This window comes from Taurulus bubalis, assembly GCF_910589615.1.
Source record: "Taurulus bubalis genome assembly, chromosome: 13".
NCBI lineage: Eukaryota > Metazoa > Chordata > Actinopteri > Perciformes > Cottidae > Taurulus > Taurulus bubalis.
The window spans coordinates 9,685,624-9,702,047 of NC_136601.1; the positions used below are offsets into that span (position 1 = coordinate 9,685,624).

The 16,424-nt window shown below is 43.5% G+C and overlaps 1 protein-coding gene across 1 annotated transcript in view; it reads right to left on the reverse strand.

Moving 5' to 3' along the window:
- Positions 1–13,659, reverse strand: part of pcdh19 (protocadherin 19) — a gene marked incomplete at both ends in the record, with an annotated part of 51,999 nt that extends 38,340 nt beyond the window's left edge. The window contains 2 exons of the mRNA XM_079229159.1: positions 8,577–8,922; positions 11,513–13,659. Of these exons, the coding sequence (XP_079085285.1) occupies positions 8,577–8,922; positions 11,513–13,659 (2,493 nt within the window). The remainder of the gene's footprint in view (positions 1–8,576; positions 8,923–11,512) is intronic.
- Between the last annotated feature and the right edge of the window lie 2,765 nt (positions 13,660–16,424).

The window sequence follows — 16,424 nt, forward strand, 5'->3', positions numbered from 1 at the left end:
GAGCGGAGATAAAGGAGGGGGATAACAGGGGTGAAGGAATGGTTGACGTTGATCGGTCAGAGAAAAGGAGGAGAATGGGAGAAAAGAAAAGAAGAGGCCCAAGACACTGGCCACACAGGGCAAAGGGAACATGAGGGCTCTGAGAGGCCTATACTCGGTCATAGCCCATTAGGCTGGCTGGGTGAAAATGCTACAGCTCATTACATGCTCTGCCTCTGTTTTGTGGATGAACAATGCACAATTACGCTACCCTGCTGCTCCTCTAGCCATGCTGCTGCATGGCTCTGAGGCGGCCGATATTGCCGCTATAGTGACTCGCCTGCCAACAGCCTCTGCGCTCATCAAACATCCCATACATGTGCTCCCTAATGCGCATCCAGGTTTATGTCTAGAAACCCGAGCGCTATATGTATGAATTTACTAAAATGAAAGGAGGGGAGAAACAGGAAAGACGGCTCAACCACTGGAGCAAACACAACAAAGGTTTAATGCAGCATTTGTGTGTGTAATACAATGACGTTTGCTCCCTTTTGTCTGCTCTGCCGTCTTGAAATTCTTTAAAAAGGTAGACATCTGACAAAGGGACAAAGTCTTTTGTGTCCTGCTGAATTAAGTTTCACTCGATGTTGCAAAGACTGTCAAGCCATGTGCTAACATACAGATCCCAAAAATGAAGACCGTACAGTGGGAGCAGGCGACACTGCGAGTATGAGGACAATATCTGCAATGCAGTGAATAACTAAGCTGGGGATTCATCCATCTACCAGTAAATTGGTCCACTAGAAGTCTTCCTCCTTTCCATTCTGCAATTATGCATGCAGAAGTTGACATTTAATGTGATGGGGGAAATGCTAACTAACATCCTCCTGCTCCCTCTTTGTTTTAGGGAGAGAGAAAAAAAACAGGACACTTGGAAAGGTCAATTTTCCCTGGTGTCAGAGCTGGCTGCTTGGAAAAGTTTCCTCTCACAGAGAGTATTGTTATGTTCCAGAGAACTCAAACGCCCACATTATCCTGTCACTCCAACAGCATTGCATCAGCACTCAGGAGAAAGCCGGAACTCGGTTAACAATGTGGCAACCAGTCTGGTCAGGTACAGGTTAGCTAAGACAATACAATGAAAAAAAAACAGCCGGATACCCATGACTTTTAATTATTACCTTTTCTCCTCTCTGAACTTTTTGGATGAAATACATTTTTGGCCCACTCAAATCCTAATGGTCATTATGAGAGAATTGTTATTACTTTTTCCTTGCTTGGTTTATCGGTTGTGTTGCTCCACCATGGATCAGAAAAGAAAAAAGAAAACCCCACATAGGAGGCTGATTGTGCGTGTCTTGTTATTTGTATCTGTGAGGAAGGACAAATACATTGAAGAGTTGATGTTTTCTTACACGGCATGCCAATACAAATGAATCCATTTTGATATTTGTGAGCCAAAGCGATGGAGCCGACGACACTCGTCTTGATGTAGACTGGATACGACAGTTAAATACTATTGTGAGCTTCCACTGCAAATAGATTCCACTCATGGCCATAACAAATCTTAGGATTTGTGTTTTTAAACTTGACCTTTTCTATCCAATAATAATGTAACTGCAGGCATTGTCAACCACAGGCAGAAAAATCTACATTAATGAGAGATGGGGTTATTTTTTGCATTATCCTCCTGGAGCCTTTCCTTTCCTTTTCCCGAGACGTGTTTGGCTTTACTCGATTTGGCCACCTTTGTTTTCCTTTACATTAAAAACTGATTTCAAACTTTGCACAAAAAAACGAAAGGCTGATTATGATCGCTTCGAAATGTCTTAATATATTCATTTTCTTGATGGTCAACCTCTACTTGTTAACCTCTGGTCTGTGTGTTGAGAGCAGAATGTCGCATATTTTTGAGTTTAATTTGAGAAGTAAAAAAAACAACACTACGGGAAACTCATTTAAATGGGTAATTACGTCCACGCAGCATTGCTCACAGGGCTTAACAAGGTGCGTAATGATGTCCCCTTCCCCAGCGATAAACATCATCACTATGTCCATTTCCTTCACTCCATTTTGCCATCTTTCATTTACGTGTAGTTCCATCAACCTATAAGCCCAATTCCATTATCCCCCTTTTTGCATTTAGGTACCTCTCCAGTAAAACTCTTTTAACATAAATTGTTGTAAAACAAATGCCATTATGTGCCTGTCTTTGGTTCCACAAAAACAAAAAAATCCCCTTCCTTTGATGTTTAATAGGTTTACAAGAAAGTTAATTATTTCCACATGACAGAGCTTTTAAAATCATTTAAAATATATGTTTATTTTTCAGTGCTGTCGTCTTGAAGCAGGAAAAGTCATCTCAAAAGATGGATGAATAATTTAGTTGATTAGTGCCATATGATTTTACTTTATTTGTATGTACCCATGTGCTTGAGTGGTGTATAACACGGCCGGAAAACTTCTATTGTAGCACACATAGGCTGCTGATGTTATCAAGATGTTCCATCTTTTGATGATGTTATCCTGTAATCAAGACTTTAAAGAAATAGTTGGGGGGAAATGTATGCTGAAAGCACTATCCTCTGTTATTACCACCTTCTACATTTGCAGGTACAGTCAAATAATAATAATAATATTAGTTTTTTTTTCAGGGTGAAAAACATTGTGTACCAATAACAGAAATGTGACATTATTGCTTTCTGTAGAGTGGTTTGTGCAATAGAAATCGCCTCATCCCAACACCACATTTTACAGAAATAAATGCCATGTTTCAGGCAGCAGCAATACAGGTTGACGAAAATCATTGGCATTCTATAAATAGACCTCTCTCCCCTTCTTTCTTTCCGTCTCTGCTCGTTTTTCTAGACCCTGCCGTTTCTCCACAGTATAGCTATTACTCCCTCTGCATGCTCCGCGCCAGTCACATGCGGTTAAGGACACATACAGTGACATGTGTACATCAGACGCCGTCACTCATGTGTTTTGACTCTTAAGCTCTTTGGCTGGATGCTCTGATCCCGACGAGAGGGTGGCAACCCGGCGGCCCTGGCTGCTTCCGACTGGCTGCCCGGGGTTGTTATGTCATTTCTTTATACCTCTGCAACATCAAGAATGACGTGCAGTGATGGGGTGTGGCGGGTTGGGGTCAAGGCTATGAAAACTCAACCAAGTGTAAAACTAGCACTGGTTGTGCATGAAGTGAAAACCATCTTGTTGAGTAATGTCACAAAATCACCCTACAGCTTCACCAGCTTTGTGTGTTAAACATAGTGGGAGGAGCCAGCTGAGGAAGCAATAAAGAGGGCACAGAGTACATCACTGTCACACTGTTAATTTATTTCTGACAGACAAGGCTTCATTTCACCTTATAAACACAGACACTTGAAAAGCCGAGCAAGTCTGAAGTCTCTGCCTTACAAATAACCTCTCTAAATAATTAAGAGGTTCATCTGCCACTCAATCAGTGCGCATCTGAAGCTTTTGGAGATGAAACGATTCATTCTCAAATCCTTTGAAAGGAGGAGACTTTAAAGAATGCAACATACGCCTCCCACTCTTCAAATGCATGAACAATACATTCCACTATGATTAGTCTTTATATCTCGTTGACAAACTGTTCAGAGTTTGGGAGTTTTTTGGTCCCTGGAGAATCTGTTTAAACTGATTTAGACTGATTAAAGGGATCACTCAATCATTAAAATTACAAAAAAAAATTATACAAAATGGTTTTTAAACCAAAGATTGTGATCTCGTTCCCGAGAAGATAAGAATGAATTTGTACTACTATGGTACACGTAGGAGTAAAGGAGAGGAGGGTTCTTTCATCTATGCAAGTCTACAATTCATCCTGTTTTAAATGCGTGGACTATAACTGAGGACATTTTTCAATTAGTTTTTGCTGAAAATGTCAGGCTCACTCATTCACTTTTATTCACTTCCAAATGGCATTGAAAACTGTGAATACAAAGCAGACAGTCAGAGACTGCTAAAATAAAATCAGGCAATTAACTTTTACATTTTGAAAAGAAGCTCCAGCCACCATCTCCTGTTGCAGTCATGCACGCATCCAGCATGTGAAAGCTGAGACGGGTTTTACTTCCACTTTGTGCTCCTCTGCTTTCCATGTTGCCATTTCCCAATTACACTTTCAACCAATTGTTGACGTTCTCTTCTTTCTGTCAATCACAGCGTGTTGATGTCAACAAAAGCGAAATTATTATTCCAGATCCAGCCCGTCGAGATACATTTTAGAGACTGAATTTTCACTATAAATCTGCACCATTCGCTTAACAAAAAATGCCATCAAAAAGCTGATACATATTAATTATTTTGTCGACTGTAAAAATGTCTGCACTGAGGAAAATCAGTTAGCAACTGCAGTAAATATATATATTTTTATTAACACGATAGCTGCCCGAAGAAATCTAACACGTCAATGACCGAAACTATGAAAGGACTCTAATATACAACATTCAAAGTTAAGCCCATCTTCAACACCAGGCCAAAATCAAATCAACATTAAAAGAGTACTTTAAATGCAGAATCACAACAATGTTTGATTACCGAAACATGTTATATTATGCCTCTCGTTTCTTCGTCTGAGATTTGTGAGTCACTCGTAATGATGTAAATGATAACCTCACAGCCCATATTTCACATAAATGTGACACCCCATAAGAAATGTTGTGTGTGCGCGTGTGTATTCATGAGAACGCATGTTGGGGGAGATTGGCAGTTTCAACAGATGTAGTCTGCGCTGACAGCATGACATCTACTTTGCATGCTCAATATGACACGTTTGAATGCTCCCATGCATATTGTCCTGATGTGAAATGATAGCGAGGGATGTGCAGCCGCGCTGGAACCACTCCCTATTGTCTCACCTACATCAAATTATGAAAACGTCTTCATTACTAACAGGGAAAAACAGCAAGACTAGTAGTACACTTGAGATACCTGTCATCGGTTTATTTTCATCAATTTGTATTTTCTCATTTAGGTTTCTTTGGTGTACTGAGAACTGAACAAACAAACACAAAATGGCTGTCCACATCTCTTTTGTCAGAATCTGACACTGACACCACAATACAGTATTACAGAGACTTATACAGTATCTTCAAGAAAACGGGACCTCGATTATTAATCCATTTCTGCCAATACATCCCACACTGTTCCTTTAAGACTTTCCTCTTTGAGTTAGGGCTGGCTCAGGCTTGGGTTGAACCATCCCTGAGTTATGCTACTATAGGGTTAGACTGCCAGGGGACTTCAACTTGCACTGCTACTATTACTGTATTAGTATTAGTCATATTTGTATTATTTGAACAGTTCTTGTTCTTGTCATAGTTGCTGTGCATCTCTCTCTCTCTCACTTCCTCTCTCCCTCTCTCCCCAACCGGTTCGAGGAGCCTGCTTGTGTTTGAGATGTCTTACCATTCAAGGGGAGTTTTTCTTTACCATGGGGAAAGTTGGGTCTCTGTACAATAAAGAGTACGGTCTAGACCTGCTCTATAAGAAAAGTCATGATGATTTGGAGCATTTATTGGATGTAAATAAAACCGTTCAACATGATTTACAGTACAAAATCCAGTTGCCTTTTTTTCTAATGAATTTAACATCTTTTTCTGATTTATTTATCACCTGTGTAAAAGAAAAAAAATCTCAAATTAGGCTAATCAATGAAGTAAGATATCTTGTTTTTCTGCTATGCTCATTATAAACATACCAAATTAAAAAAATATTCTCGCCAAAGGCCATTCCTTTACTGTATAATTGTCTCCCCTACCAAGTGATTCACTATAATTAAGCCATGGAAGACAGCTCTATTCTCCTGTGAGCGTTCATATTAGTGCTACCACAGGCAGGTCTAACAAACATCTCACAGCTGATGCTTTTCAAAACAGCGGACAGCAACGATGTTCAGGGAGGTATATACTGGTACACATTCTCACAAGGGAGAATACAATACACACAATGCAATCGCAGGTATGAGGCCTTCGGGGAGACCTGTCACTGTTATCTTGGCCTAGTCTGCTGTGTTTGTGTGCATGCGTGTGTGTGCCAGTGTGCTTTGTCTGAAGCACAAAAAGCAGGAAAAGCTTGACTTCAGCTGCTCTGACATAAGCAGGATGCTTACTGGCCCACATAAACTAAGAACTTTACATTGATCAAAAACACGGTTTACAAATAGAAACCAGCACATATCCGCTTTACTAGAAAACCTAATCTGACCTGGTATCCACACTCTGATGGCTGTGCTAGTTTTAATCTACGTTTGGAAAATAAACAAACACAGAGTGATCAACGTCCCTTGGTGAAAAACAAAAATCTCTGCGACTCAGAATAAATGAATCATGGATAATTATGAGATTGCCCCTCAGGATGAAAACAATTTTTGGGGGGGACAAAGCAGCCTTAGTAATCACAACAGTGCAGCCACTCGTGTGTCCTAGTCAATGGGATATGGGTTGAGGACTTGTGGAGTCAAGTGGTTTCAAGCCCGAGCTTGCTCATTTTAACAAAGCAATTATCAGTCATTTCACTGCTGTTTGTTTGTGCTATAACTGGCATTGCAATTGTACTGAAAACGTTTTTTATTTAAGAGCAATATTTGAACATACTGTAGAGCTTCTGTCGCTTGCAAATGTCGCAATGGGGCGGAAAGAAAACAATGACAACTGTTGTTGCGCTGGGATTACTCTGTTGGAGGTTATATGGCATGCTCTCTCTCTACTGCTGTGTCTAACGCACTCAATTACACACACACACACACACACACACACACACACACACACACACACACACACACACACACACAGTTTTCTCAGTCCAGGGAAAATATGCAAAGGCCGGGTCAAAGAGATGTTTGTCAACATCATGTGCAAGGCGGAGAGCAATGGAAGCTGCATGCTAAACAGGCCCGGCCTCTATCAAGCCAATCGAATGAGACTAAGCAAATGAGAAAACATGGTCGGGCTCAGACACCTGGCTCTAAGACTCAATCACCCTCGCTCACTTCTTCCCTTGTTATCTCTCTATCTGCCCTCACACATCTCTATCAAGACTTGCCCAAGCTTTGCATATGGAATCATCTAAATCAATCTTCAACCCTATTTGTCTCCCTCTCCACTTTTTCATTAGCTGAAACAAATAAAGGCTCCCCTAATCCTGCGGCGAATGTGCTTTTATTGGATGTTTAAGCCACAGAGACAGGAAGCCTGTTGGAGCTTTTAACAACGATGGCTGATTCCTCCGTGCAGTCAGACCCACATTTTCTTGGCTGAGAAAAGGCCGGTGGTGACCTGCATAGCACTACCTACCAGCGAATACAATCACAGCATACGGGTCACTGCGTGTGCCTGCTGAATCCCCCACCTCTGCCTCCACTGACCAGATAACACCACAGGACAACCCCCTACAACATTTCTCATTCCTTCCACCTGTGTTACTCACACACAAACTCAGTCAGGAGCAGCTCAGACAGGCCCAGTAAATCAGCATGCCTGTAAGTAGGTCTCATTGACCCCTCAGGATCCACCGGTGCCTGGCTCTCTCTAGATCATCCAGTCAATACATCCATATCCATCTTGTGTTTTTGGTTTTAAGACACACGCTCCCAACCCCCACACCTTCTTCTCACTGAATGTCAAACAGAAATTGGAGTCATCAATTACAAGTGTGCACATGGAGCTGGAGCTTATTTTCTGCTGTCTGTATAGGAGTAAGTGTGATACACATTCTTATACAAACACACACACACACACACACACACACAAACATAAAAGCCCCTTTCTCCCGTGGGATCAAGGACGAGTGGGTCATGAAGAAAAAGCTTTCCGAAAGAATCCAATAGACCAGTTTATACATACAAAAATCTATAAACTAAAGATTAGCCAGTCTGCATACACTCTGTCAGCCTGAATAGTCTTTCGAGTGAGACCTCGACTGCTCTGCTGGATCCATGCATTGAATGTCAGGGTTATTCAATGGCTGCCTGTGCAGAGCGGCCATGGGGTAACACTGCAGCCAAATGGACAACACACAGATAAAGCATTTAAGCGATGGTTTTTCTTTCTGCTAGCACCTGAAATGATGTGTAGCGGTAAATACATCAATACATCTGGCAGGTTCTCAGCACTGACAAAAAAGAAAAGAAAACAAGTGGAGTAGGAGAGGCTAAACAATGTACTTTGTCAGGCCTCCAAATTCTGCTTGGCAAAGCGCTCTCAGTCGTAGGTCAGCCTCAATGTCTCGGCCCCTTAAAATGCCTTGAAGGATTCCACTCAGATCGACTGACAGAGCGTCACTCGTGCCATTTCAGAGAGCTCAGCTTTCCATCAATAACAGGGAGACGTTTCCCTGACATTATAATCTATGGCACGATGGAATGCGAAATGTGTGAAAGGTGGTGCATCGTTTGTTTACAGCTCAGTCTTAAGATTCTGCACAATCCAGCAGTCCTATTCATAATAATGAATGAAACGTTTAGTCATGACAATCAATTTCACAACCACACCTCCCATTTTCCTCTACCCCTCACACCCAAAGCAGCCCAGCCAAGGATTTAGGACAGAGCACAGCGGATTGTATCTCACCTCTGGCAGTGGCATGCCGTTGATGATGAGGTCTGGCTGCTGGTGGGCCTGCCCAGTGAACGGGTGCTGATAGCCATGGTTGGGAGCTGCATTGCGTGAGTTCTGGTTCTCCACGTTGAGGAAGGTGCTCTCGGAGCGCCTGCAGCCCAGCGGCAAGCTCTGCTGGTGGTAGTCGAAGTAGTTGAGCGAGGAGGTGAGAGACGAGCAACTCACCACATTCATCTTGTCTGTCTCCTCGACGTCACGTGGCACCAGGCGGATGTCGTTCTTGTTCAGCTTCTTCTTCTTGCTGGACTTCTTCTGGTTGCCATATGAGTACTCCGCCACCCTGCGCAAGTAGAAGAAACTGAACAGACTCAATAAAGCAGTGTTCTGCCTTCCCCTCCTCTGTCCACACGGTCAAGAAGCACGCCCGCCATGCCAGCTCGGGCGCTGCTCGACCATGGGTGCCGGACAAGCGCTCGTTGCCCGCATCCAGAGGTGGAACAGCACACTTCAAAGGACTCCCCACTCCCGTCTTGCAATAGAGCTGTTATCCCTTGTTTTTTTTTCATTTTTTTCATTTGCATGCTCAACAATCAACATGTCACAAACAGGCAGACAATACGCAAACATGCCAAAACCACAGAAGCCAAGCACAAGGACACACTGGTAGGAAGCAGCACAACCGGTATATGCAATCATATTCAAAGCACACAACCCACACTAATTCCATTTTTTCTTTCATAATCAGGCGAGCCCACGAGCAGCGAGGAGTGCACGAGAACTGCAGATTCAAATTCATTTAGCTGCTCTCAGTGGCTGGTGCAAACTTGAACTGAGTATTTTGACTTTAATAAGAGCAAATGAGCAACACGAACATGTTTTATCAAAGCATCCTCAGTTTGGGGGAATTATCCATTCTTCGCACATTTTCTACAAGAGAACAGATGCTAAGTTCTCTATAGTGATGACTGCAAACCTCACTAAACACATTCCATATAATTTGTGATGTTTTTTACCATCTGCATCATTTCAAACTCTGAAGGAAGCCATTTTTAACCTTTCGGCGTGCAGCATATGGTTTATTTTCTGTTAAAGCCTAAAACGAAACTATAGTTACACATGAAATCGCAATATCTGGAACGTCTCTGTTCCTGCTTCTTGAACGTCTCTTGCCCCGCTGGCCTTTGCTCCTCACTAAAATGCATCTCTAATCCTCTGTCGCTTCTTAAATAACACTGGCCAAGACACACCACTGTAGTTTGTCTTTTTCATTTTTCTTTTAGATTGCATCTTCAAAACAGCTCCCTTCCCCATTTTGCTACCCTTTGATTCAGAGGAAAGAAAAAAGCAGCTGCAAGAGTAGAAAATACTCCATCTCTTTTTCATTTATCATTCTAACATGTTGTCTCTCTACTCCGTGCCCAAATTGAAATCTGGGAGGGGAAATCTTCAGAGTCAGACAGACTAACAGAGGACAAGCAATAAATTGGAGATAACTGCTCCTCATATTCGAGGTGGCGACTGAGAAGCAGAACACATCAGTGTTGATTAAAGCTCCCAGCAGGGAGAGTGGCTCTACTAGGAGAGTGAAGTGCTGAAAGCACTTCTGAATTTGGAATTCGTAGTTTTCTAGTCATTGTTTCTTCTCTAACCCAAACATATAACTGAAAATGTTATATTGCATAAAGTATCTGTTGTGATCGAGATAACAACACAGTTATCCTTCTGTATCAGGTTCAAATAAAGTTGTTGTTTTTTTGTTGGTATTCCTGTGATGAGAAGAGATGTGGATTCTTCCTTTTAACAATATAATGTAAGTGGAGCCTTACTTGTTATAAGAGCTACTATAAAGAACAATAATTGATTTTAAAATTGAAGCTCTGCAATTCACAAAATGTCGAAAAGCACTTAAAGCTGGTAACAATTTCAACCAAACAGTACATGAGAATAAAAATACACAATTCACAATCTATATTGAGAACAAACAAAAAGAGCAACACTGGGGCAGAATATTTTGTCATGACTACATGCTTGAAAAATGCCCAAAGTTAACTTTGAATTAAGGAAATTATGTTTGGAGCAAAATATGATTATAGCTTCAGGTTAAACGCACAAATCCAATCTATATGTAAATTTATAGTGGTAATGTGGCACAGGGAAATCAAAGCCAGAGCTGATGTTCAGATTGATGAACAAAACAGGAATGTTCAATATGCAAGGTCCGGAAAATAATAATCTGCTCCTTTACAGGGAAACTGGGTAAATAGTTAACGATGATGTGATTTATGAGACTTTTTATGATCTATATTTTTAAATTAGTTTTTTTTTAAAACCTTATTTTATTGCACCAGCTATTCCATGGTGCAGAAGAAAGAAAGAGGAAAATCTGAATGATCTTAGAGGACGGTCCATAATCACACTGGATTAAAGCTGATAACAGCCAATCAGCCACGGTGGACGTTAAATAATAAATGTCTGGGACTGCTATTGAACCAGTGGGACGTTAATTGTCCGGCAACACACCCGCAAATTGAACATGACAGTTGAACCGTCGTATTTATGAGTCAATTGGTTACAATGGGAGGATTAAATCAATCAATCACGTCTCCGTAACGCGGAACACTGGGCCTCAGCAGAATGTGTCTGATTTAAAGCAGTCGGCTGATTCGTCTAACTCGGTTTCAGCTGTGAGGAGGAAGAAAAAAAAAAATCTGCAGTCCTCACATTCGGGCCTACATGCTGCATGACAAAAGCAATGCACTCACAACTCGCAGTTTCAGGCACGATCGCGGACACACGCACAGGCACGGGCACGCGCTCGCTTCCCTCTCACTCATATGCATGCACACACACACACACACACACACACACACATACATTACACACAGGTTACACACACACGCACACGCACGCACGCACGTACACACACACACACGAGATGTAGTCAGTACCTGCAGTTGTACGTTCGGATCTCCTTGTTATCCCTCTTGCACTTGACCGCCACAAAAATCATGGTGACAAACAGGATGGCTGCGATGGAGCCCAGAGCGATGATGAAGATGAGGGACAGGTTGACCGGCCCGATAGGCTCCTGTGCGTTCAGGTCCGGTGAGAGGTACACCACGATGTAGGCCGAGGCGGAGAGGGAGGGCTTGCCGTGGTCCCTCGCCACCACCGTGATCTCGTAGTTGGATTTCGCGTTTTCCCCAAACATCCGGGTGGAGCGCACCTCTCCGTTTACCTGGTCGATCTCAAAGAAAGCCCTGTCCCCCTCCGAGAGGGTGTAGGTCAGCCGCCCGTTCTCCCCCTCATCGTAGTCATCTGCTTTAACTTGGGTCACCATGTAACCCACCCCGGCGTTCCTGGGGATGGACACCTCCGCCGTGCCGTTAACGAGCGGAGGGTTTGTCATCACAGGTGTGTTGTCGTTGACATCCAGGACAACAATACGCACCGTGGCGTTACTTGATAAAGAGGGATTGCCATTGTCTCTGGCTAACACTTTAAAATCAAAAGTCCTGGTGTATTCATGGTCGAATGATCTCATGGAGTAAATGCGGCCTGATGGGTTGATGCTGACATATGTGTTTACATCCATGTGCTTGATCTCACCGGGGACTATGGAGTAGGAAACTGTGCCATTCATTCCCAGGTCCGGGTCTTCTGCTGACACCGCTAGCAGACATGAACCAGGGAGGTTGTTTTCCATCACCATCTCTTGATAGTGTGGTTTGAGGAAGTGGGGAGGATTGTCATTTTCATCTGAGACTTTGACTACCAAAGACTTTGTGGCGCGTAAAGGAGGCGTGCCACTGTCCTCCGCTTGGATAGTCAGGTTATATGTGTCCTTTTGCTCTCTGTCCAGCCTGCCATCAACAAGTATCGTGGAGAAGCTCTCATATTCTTGAAGTCTAAACGGAACATTGCCCTGCAGCCTGCACTGCACTTTACCGTTTGCCCCTGAATCCTTATCCGACACCCTCACCAGCGCAATGACATATCCCCGCTGCGCGTTCTCACTAACTTCCACCATCTCTGTGTTCAGTGAGAGCAAACTGATGACAGGTGGGTTATCGTTCGTGTCCATCACATTCACTGTGACTTTGCAGTGAGCTGGGATTGAGTTGGGACCTAAATCTTTGGCCTGGACGTCGATTTCGTATATTTTCGCTGTTTCATAATCCAAAACACCGTTGACGGTGATGATCCCGGTTGCGGAGTCAATTTTGAACGCATCCCTCGTTCTCTCGGCCACGTAACTGTTGAACGTGTACACGACCTCTCCATTAGGGCCCTCGTCGGGATCCGTTGCATTCAAGTCAATGACTAATGTATTGATGGGGGAATTCTCCATCACATAAACAGTGTACACTGGCTCGTCAAACACAGGGTTATTGTCATTAGAATCAATTACCTTGATATTTAACTGGACCGCGCCTATTTTAGGGGGGTCTCCTCCATCTTCTGCGCTAATTTCATACGTATAGTGGGACTGGGTCTCCCTGTCTAACGATTTTTGCACAACAAGCTCAGCAATTTTCGACCCATCCCCTCTGGTCTTTATTTCTAGTCCGAAAAGCTCATTTGGAGTGATGGAATATGATTGCACTCCAAAGAGCCCCGAGTCCGGATCGCTTGCCCCCTCTAGGGGAAACCTGGTACCAGGAGAGGCATTCTCAGAAATTTCAATGTCAATGTGGCTCGTCGGGAATCTGGGTGCGTTATCGTTCAGATCCTCAATTTCAACCTTGATGACACAGATCTCCATAGAGTTTGACATCACTTCTAGGGAAATAATGCACTTTGGGTTCTGTCGACAAACTACATCCCGGTCTATTTTCATTTGGGTTGTAAGGATTCCAGCTGGACTGAGTTCCACCCACCGTGGTTCTGAATTTGAAATAACCCTCAAGTACGGGGGCTGCAGAGCGATCTGAAATCCTTGCTTTAGTGCGTCCTTTGTCACGTTTCCAATAACTGACCCGGGCTTCATCTCCTCGTTTATTCCATACTTTACGTTGATAACAGCCTCAGCCACGACCCAATAAAGGAGGAACACGGCAATTATTTGTATTAATTCCATCTCCTTGGTTAGCATTGTACCTGTTGAGTTGTTCTCAGCCTGATAAAGAGCTCGCTAATTACGCACGATAATGCGCGTCAGAGGAAAAACCGGAGGAAAAAAAAAAAGCTCCAAATGAATCATCTCATTCAAATGTCCAGAAAAGTGTTCGAGTGACGAAAAAAAGCTCTTCTGTATGCAAATTATATCATGGCGTGAAAGCTATAATTGTAACAAGTGCTTGAGCCTATTTGACTCTTCTCAGGCAGAGCACATCCTCCGGTCTACTGCAGCGGGCGAAACATTGGGGACGACAGATCTGTGGAAACATGCTGAATCTTCTCACAACAGTGATTTAGCCGTGTAAATCCGTGCAGCTCTCATCAAGCGGCAAACTGGTCTTACACATGACTCATATGATGAACTGTCCATTTCCAAGTGGGCTGAAAGGAGGGGAAACGATCGGACTGCATAAATGAGAATTCCTGTGAGCAAGTCCACAACATGTGAAATCTTCCGTGCAGATGAATGACTGGGGTTCAAAAAGTCCGTGTTGAAACCTCCGCCTTGCTGAAGAGCAAATACTTAAGTCGCATTTCGGATAAACATATTGCTCTGTGTGAGATATTACAAGCAGTGATAGAATGTCCTCTTCGGCTATATGCTTTCAAATTGTACATCGGATGAAGAAAAAGCTAAAAGAATGAGCAGTCACAAAAGCATTCAACAACTCAAGTCCGGATATCTTTGTCTAAAGAACATGGGTGCGATTGAGGGGATGTCTCATCTCATCCCTGAAGTCCCGGTTACCTTTTTTGTTGTATATTTCCAGCAGATTTAGTCTTCCATCCCTTCCGCAAGTCTTGGAAGCTTTTCCTTAATGTCCTCGTATCTCACTGGGAAAAGGTTGCACATATCCCGATAATTAGTCCATGCAACATAAAAGAAAGAAAAAAAAGAATTCCGTTGAGCCAAAAAAAAGCCAGTGGGGAGGAAACGATGCAAGAGCCTACTGTATGTACAACACGGATTTCATGTTGGGCTGCAGCAAAGTAGAAAGCACAGTAGCCGATATCCAGCCTGGTTGGGGCAGAAAAAAAAGAAAGAAATCGCCACTCGGTGCCAGTAGGGCTGTCTAGTTGACTCCAACAAGCGCTCCTCTCGCTTCACTGGTGCACACTGGCGGACGCGCAGCTCCGTGCCGAGCGCTCAGTCTCAGGACCTGCAATCCCCTCAGCCAATCAGGGGTTACACAGGAGGGCTGGGAGCTGCTGGTGGGTGGGGCAAAGTACAACGATGAAACACGGCCAACTACCTGTTCTCCTGCAGATGGACGACTCAACGGGCAATTACAGCGTACGAGTTGAAACACGGAGCGCTGTATTAGATGATCGCTCGAGCAGCGGGTTCCAAAAGGGAGGTCTGGGGACCCGTGGGGGTCTTTGAGAAGGAGTCATCGGTTCTTCAGAAAAAAAGGAAGAAAAAAAAGAGTCACAGACTAATTTCTCCCAGTGGAGGCAGAAGAGATGCTAAGGATAACTTTTCACAGACGTGTCCTTGTTTTGTCTTACAGTAGCCAATGGGCAATTATTTGTAGGGAGTCATCTTTTACGACACAGATCTTCTCAATGGGGACCCTGGAGGTTATTGTGGACTTAAATGGATCTCTGTTTGACCCTCAGTGACAAGTCAAAGTCTAGTAAACTCCGTATACCAGAGCAGATATCACCGAAGGACCAAATAGCATTTCCTGCTTCCTTCTGCTGCATATTTTAAGTTTTAAGTCGCAACGGTGCGCTTTATGTTACATCATGTACACCATAACCTGGCTTCCTTGTGCAATACGTCTGAACTTAATCCACACTGTGCGTGGACTCAATCATTAATATTAATTAGGGAATATGGATTCCATGTAGAAGCGTGCTCGGTGGAAATCTTGCCATCGGTGAGATCATTACACAGCAACATTAGTCATAAAACAAGATTTTCTGACTTAATATTAGCCTCGAGCCTCCTTATTAATTACACAAACCCCACCGGGACACATAGTTAAATATCATATATCATATTCTTTAATAGTTTCACAGCTACATTTCACATATGTATGGATGCACACCAGTAGACACATGCCTATAATGGAGATAGTTCACGAATAGAGAACATAGTGTCATCCTATGAAAATGAATACATTGTCTTCACTCTAATTAAATCGTTCGTGTTTGTCATCTGCAAAGTCCACATGTAGAAAGGTTAATAATGACCTCTGGCCTGGCGCTAAGCATCAGAAGAAGAAAAAACGAAATCAATTATTAGCTACAGTGCGTCTCTTCCCAATTATCTCCATGTAACTCGGGTCGCAGTCATATCGAAGCTCTTTACGACGTGAAAAACGTCGTCCACCGACAGATAATAAAAAGGAAAGCTATACTCTGCCCAGAAATAAAGGGAGGGGGGATATAAAGTTCCTCTTGTTGCTCTGCACATATTCTCTCATCACACTCCCTGAAATCGTCTCATTCAGATGGAAGCGACACTCGGTCACAGCCGGTCCTCCTCTCACACACACACACGCGCACGCACGCACGCACACACGCAAACACACACACACGCACACACACACACACACACACACACACACACACACACACACACACACACACACACACACACACGCACACACACACACTCCTCCCATGCAGCCAGCCTGCCCGCCTCTCAGCAGCGCGCTCCGCCGCCATCACATCCTGTCGAGGTTCAGGCCGATTTCAAAGTCACAAGGGTGACACCTAGCGTCCGCAGCC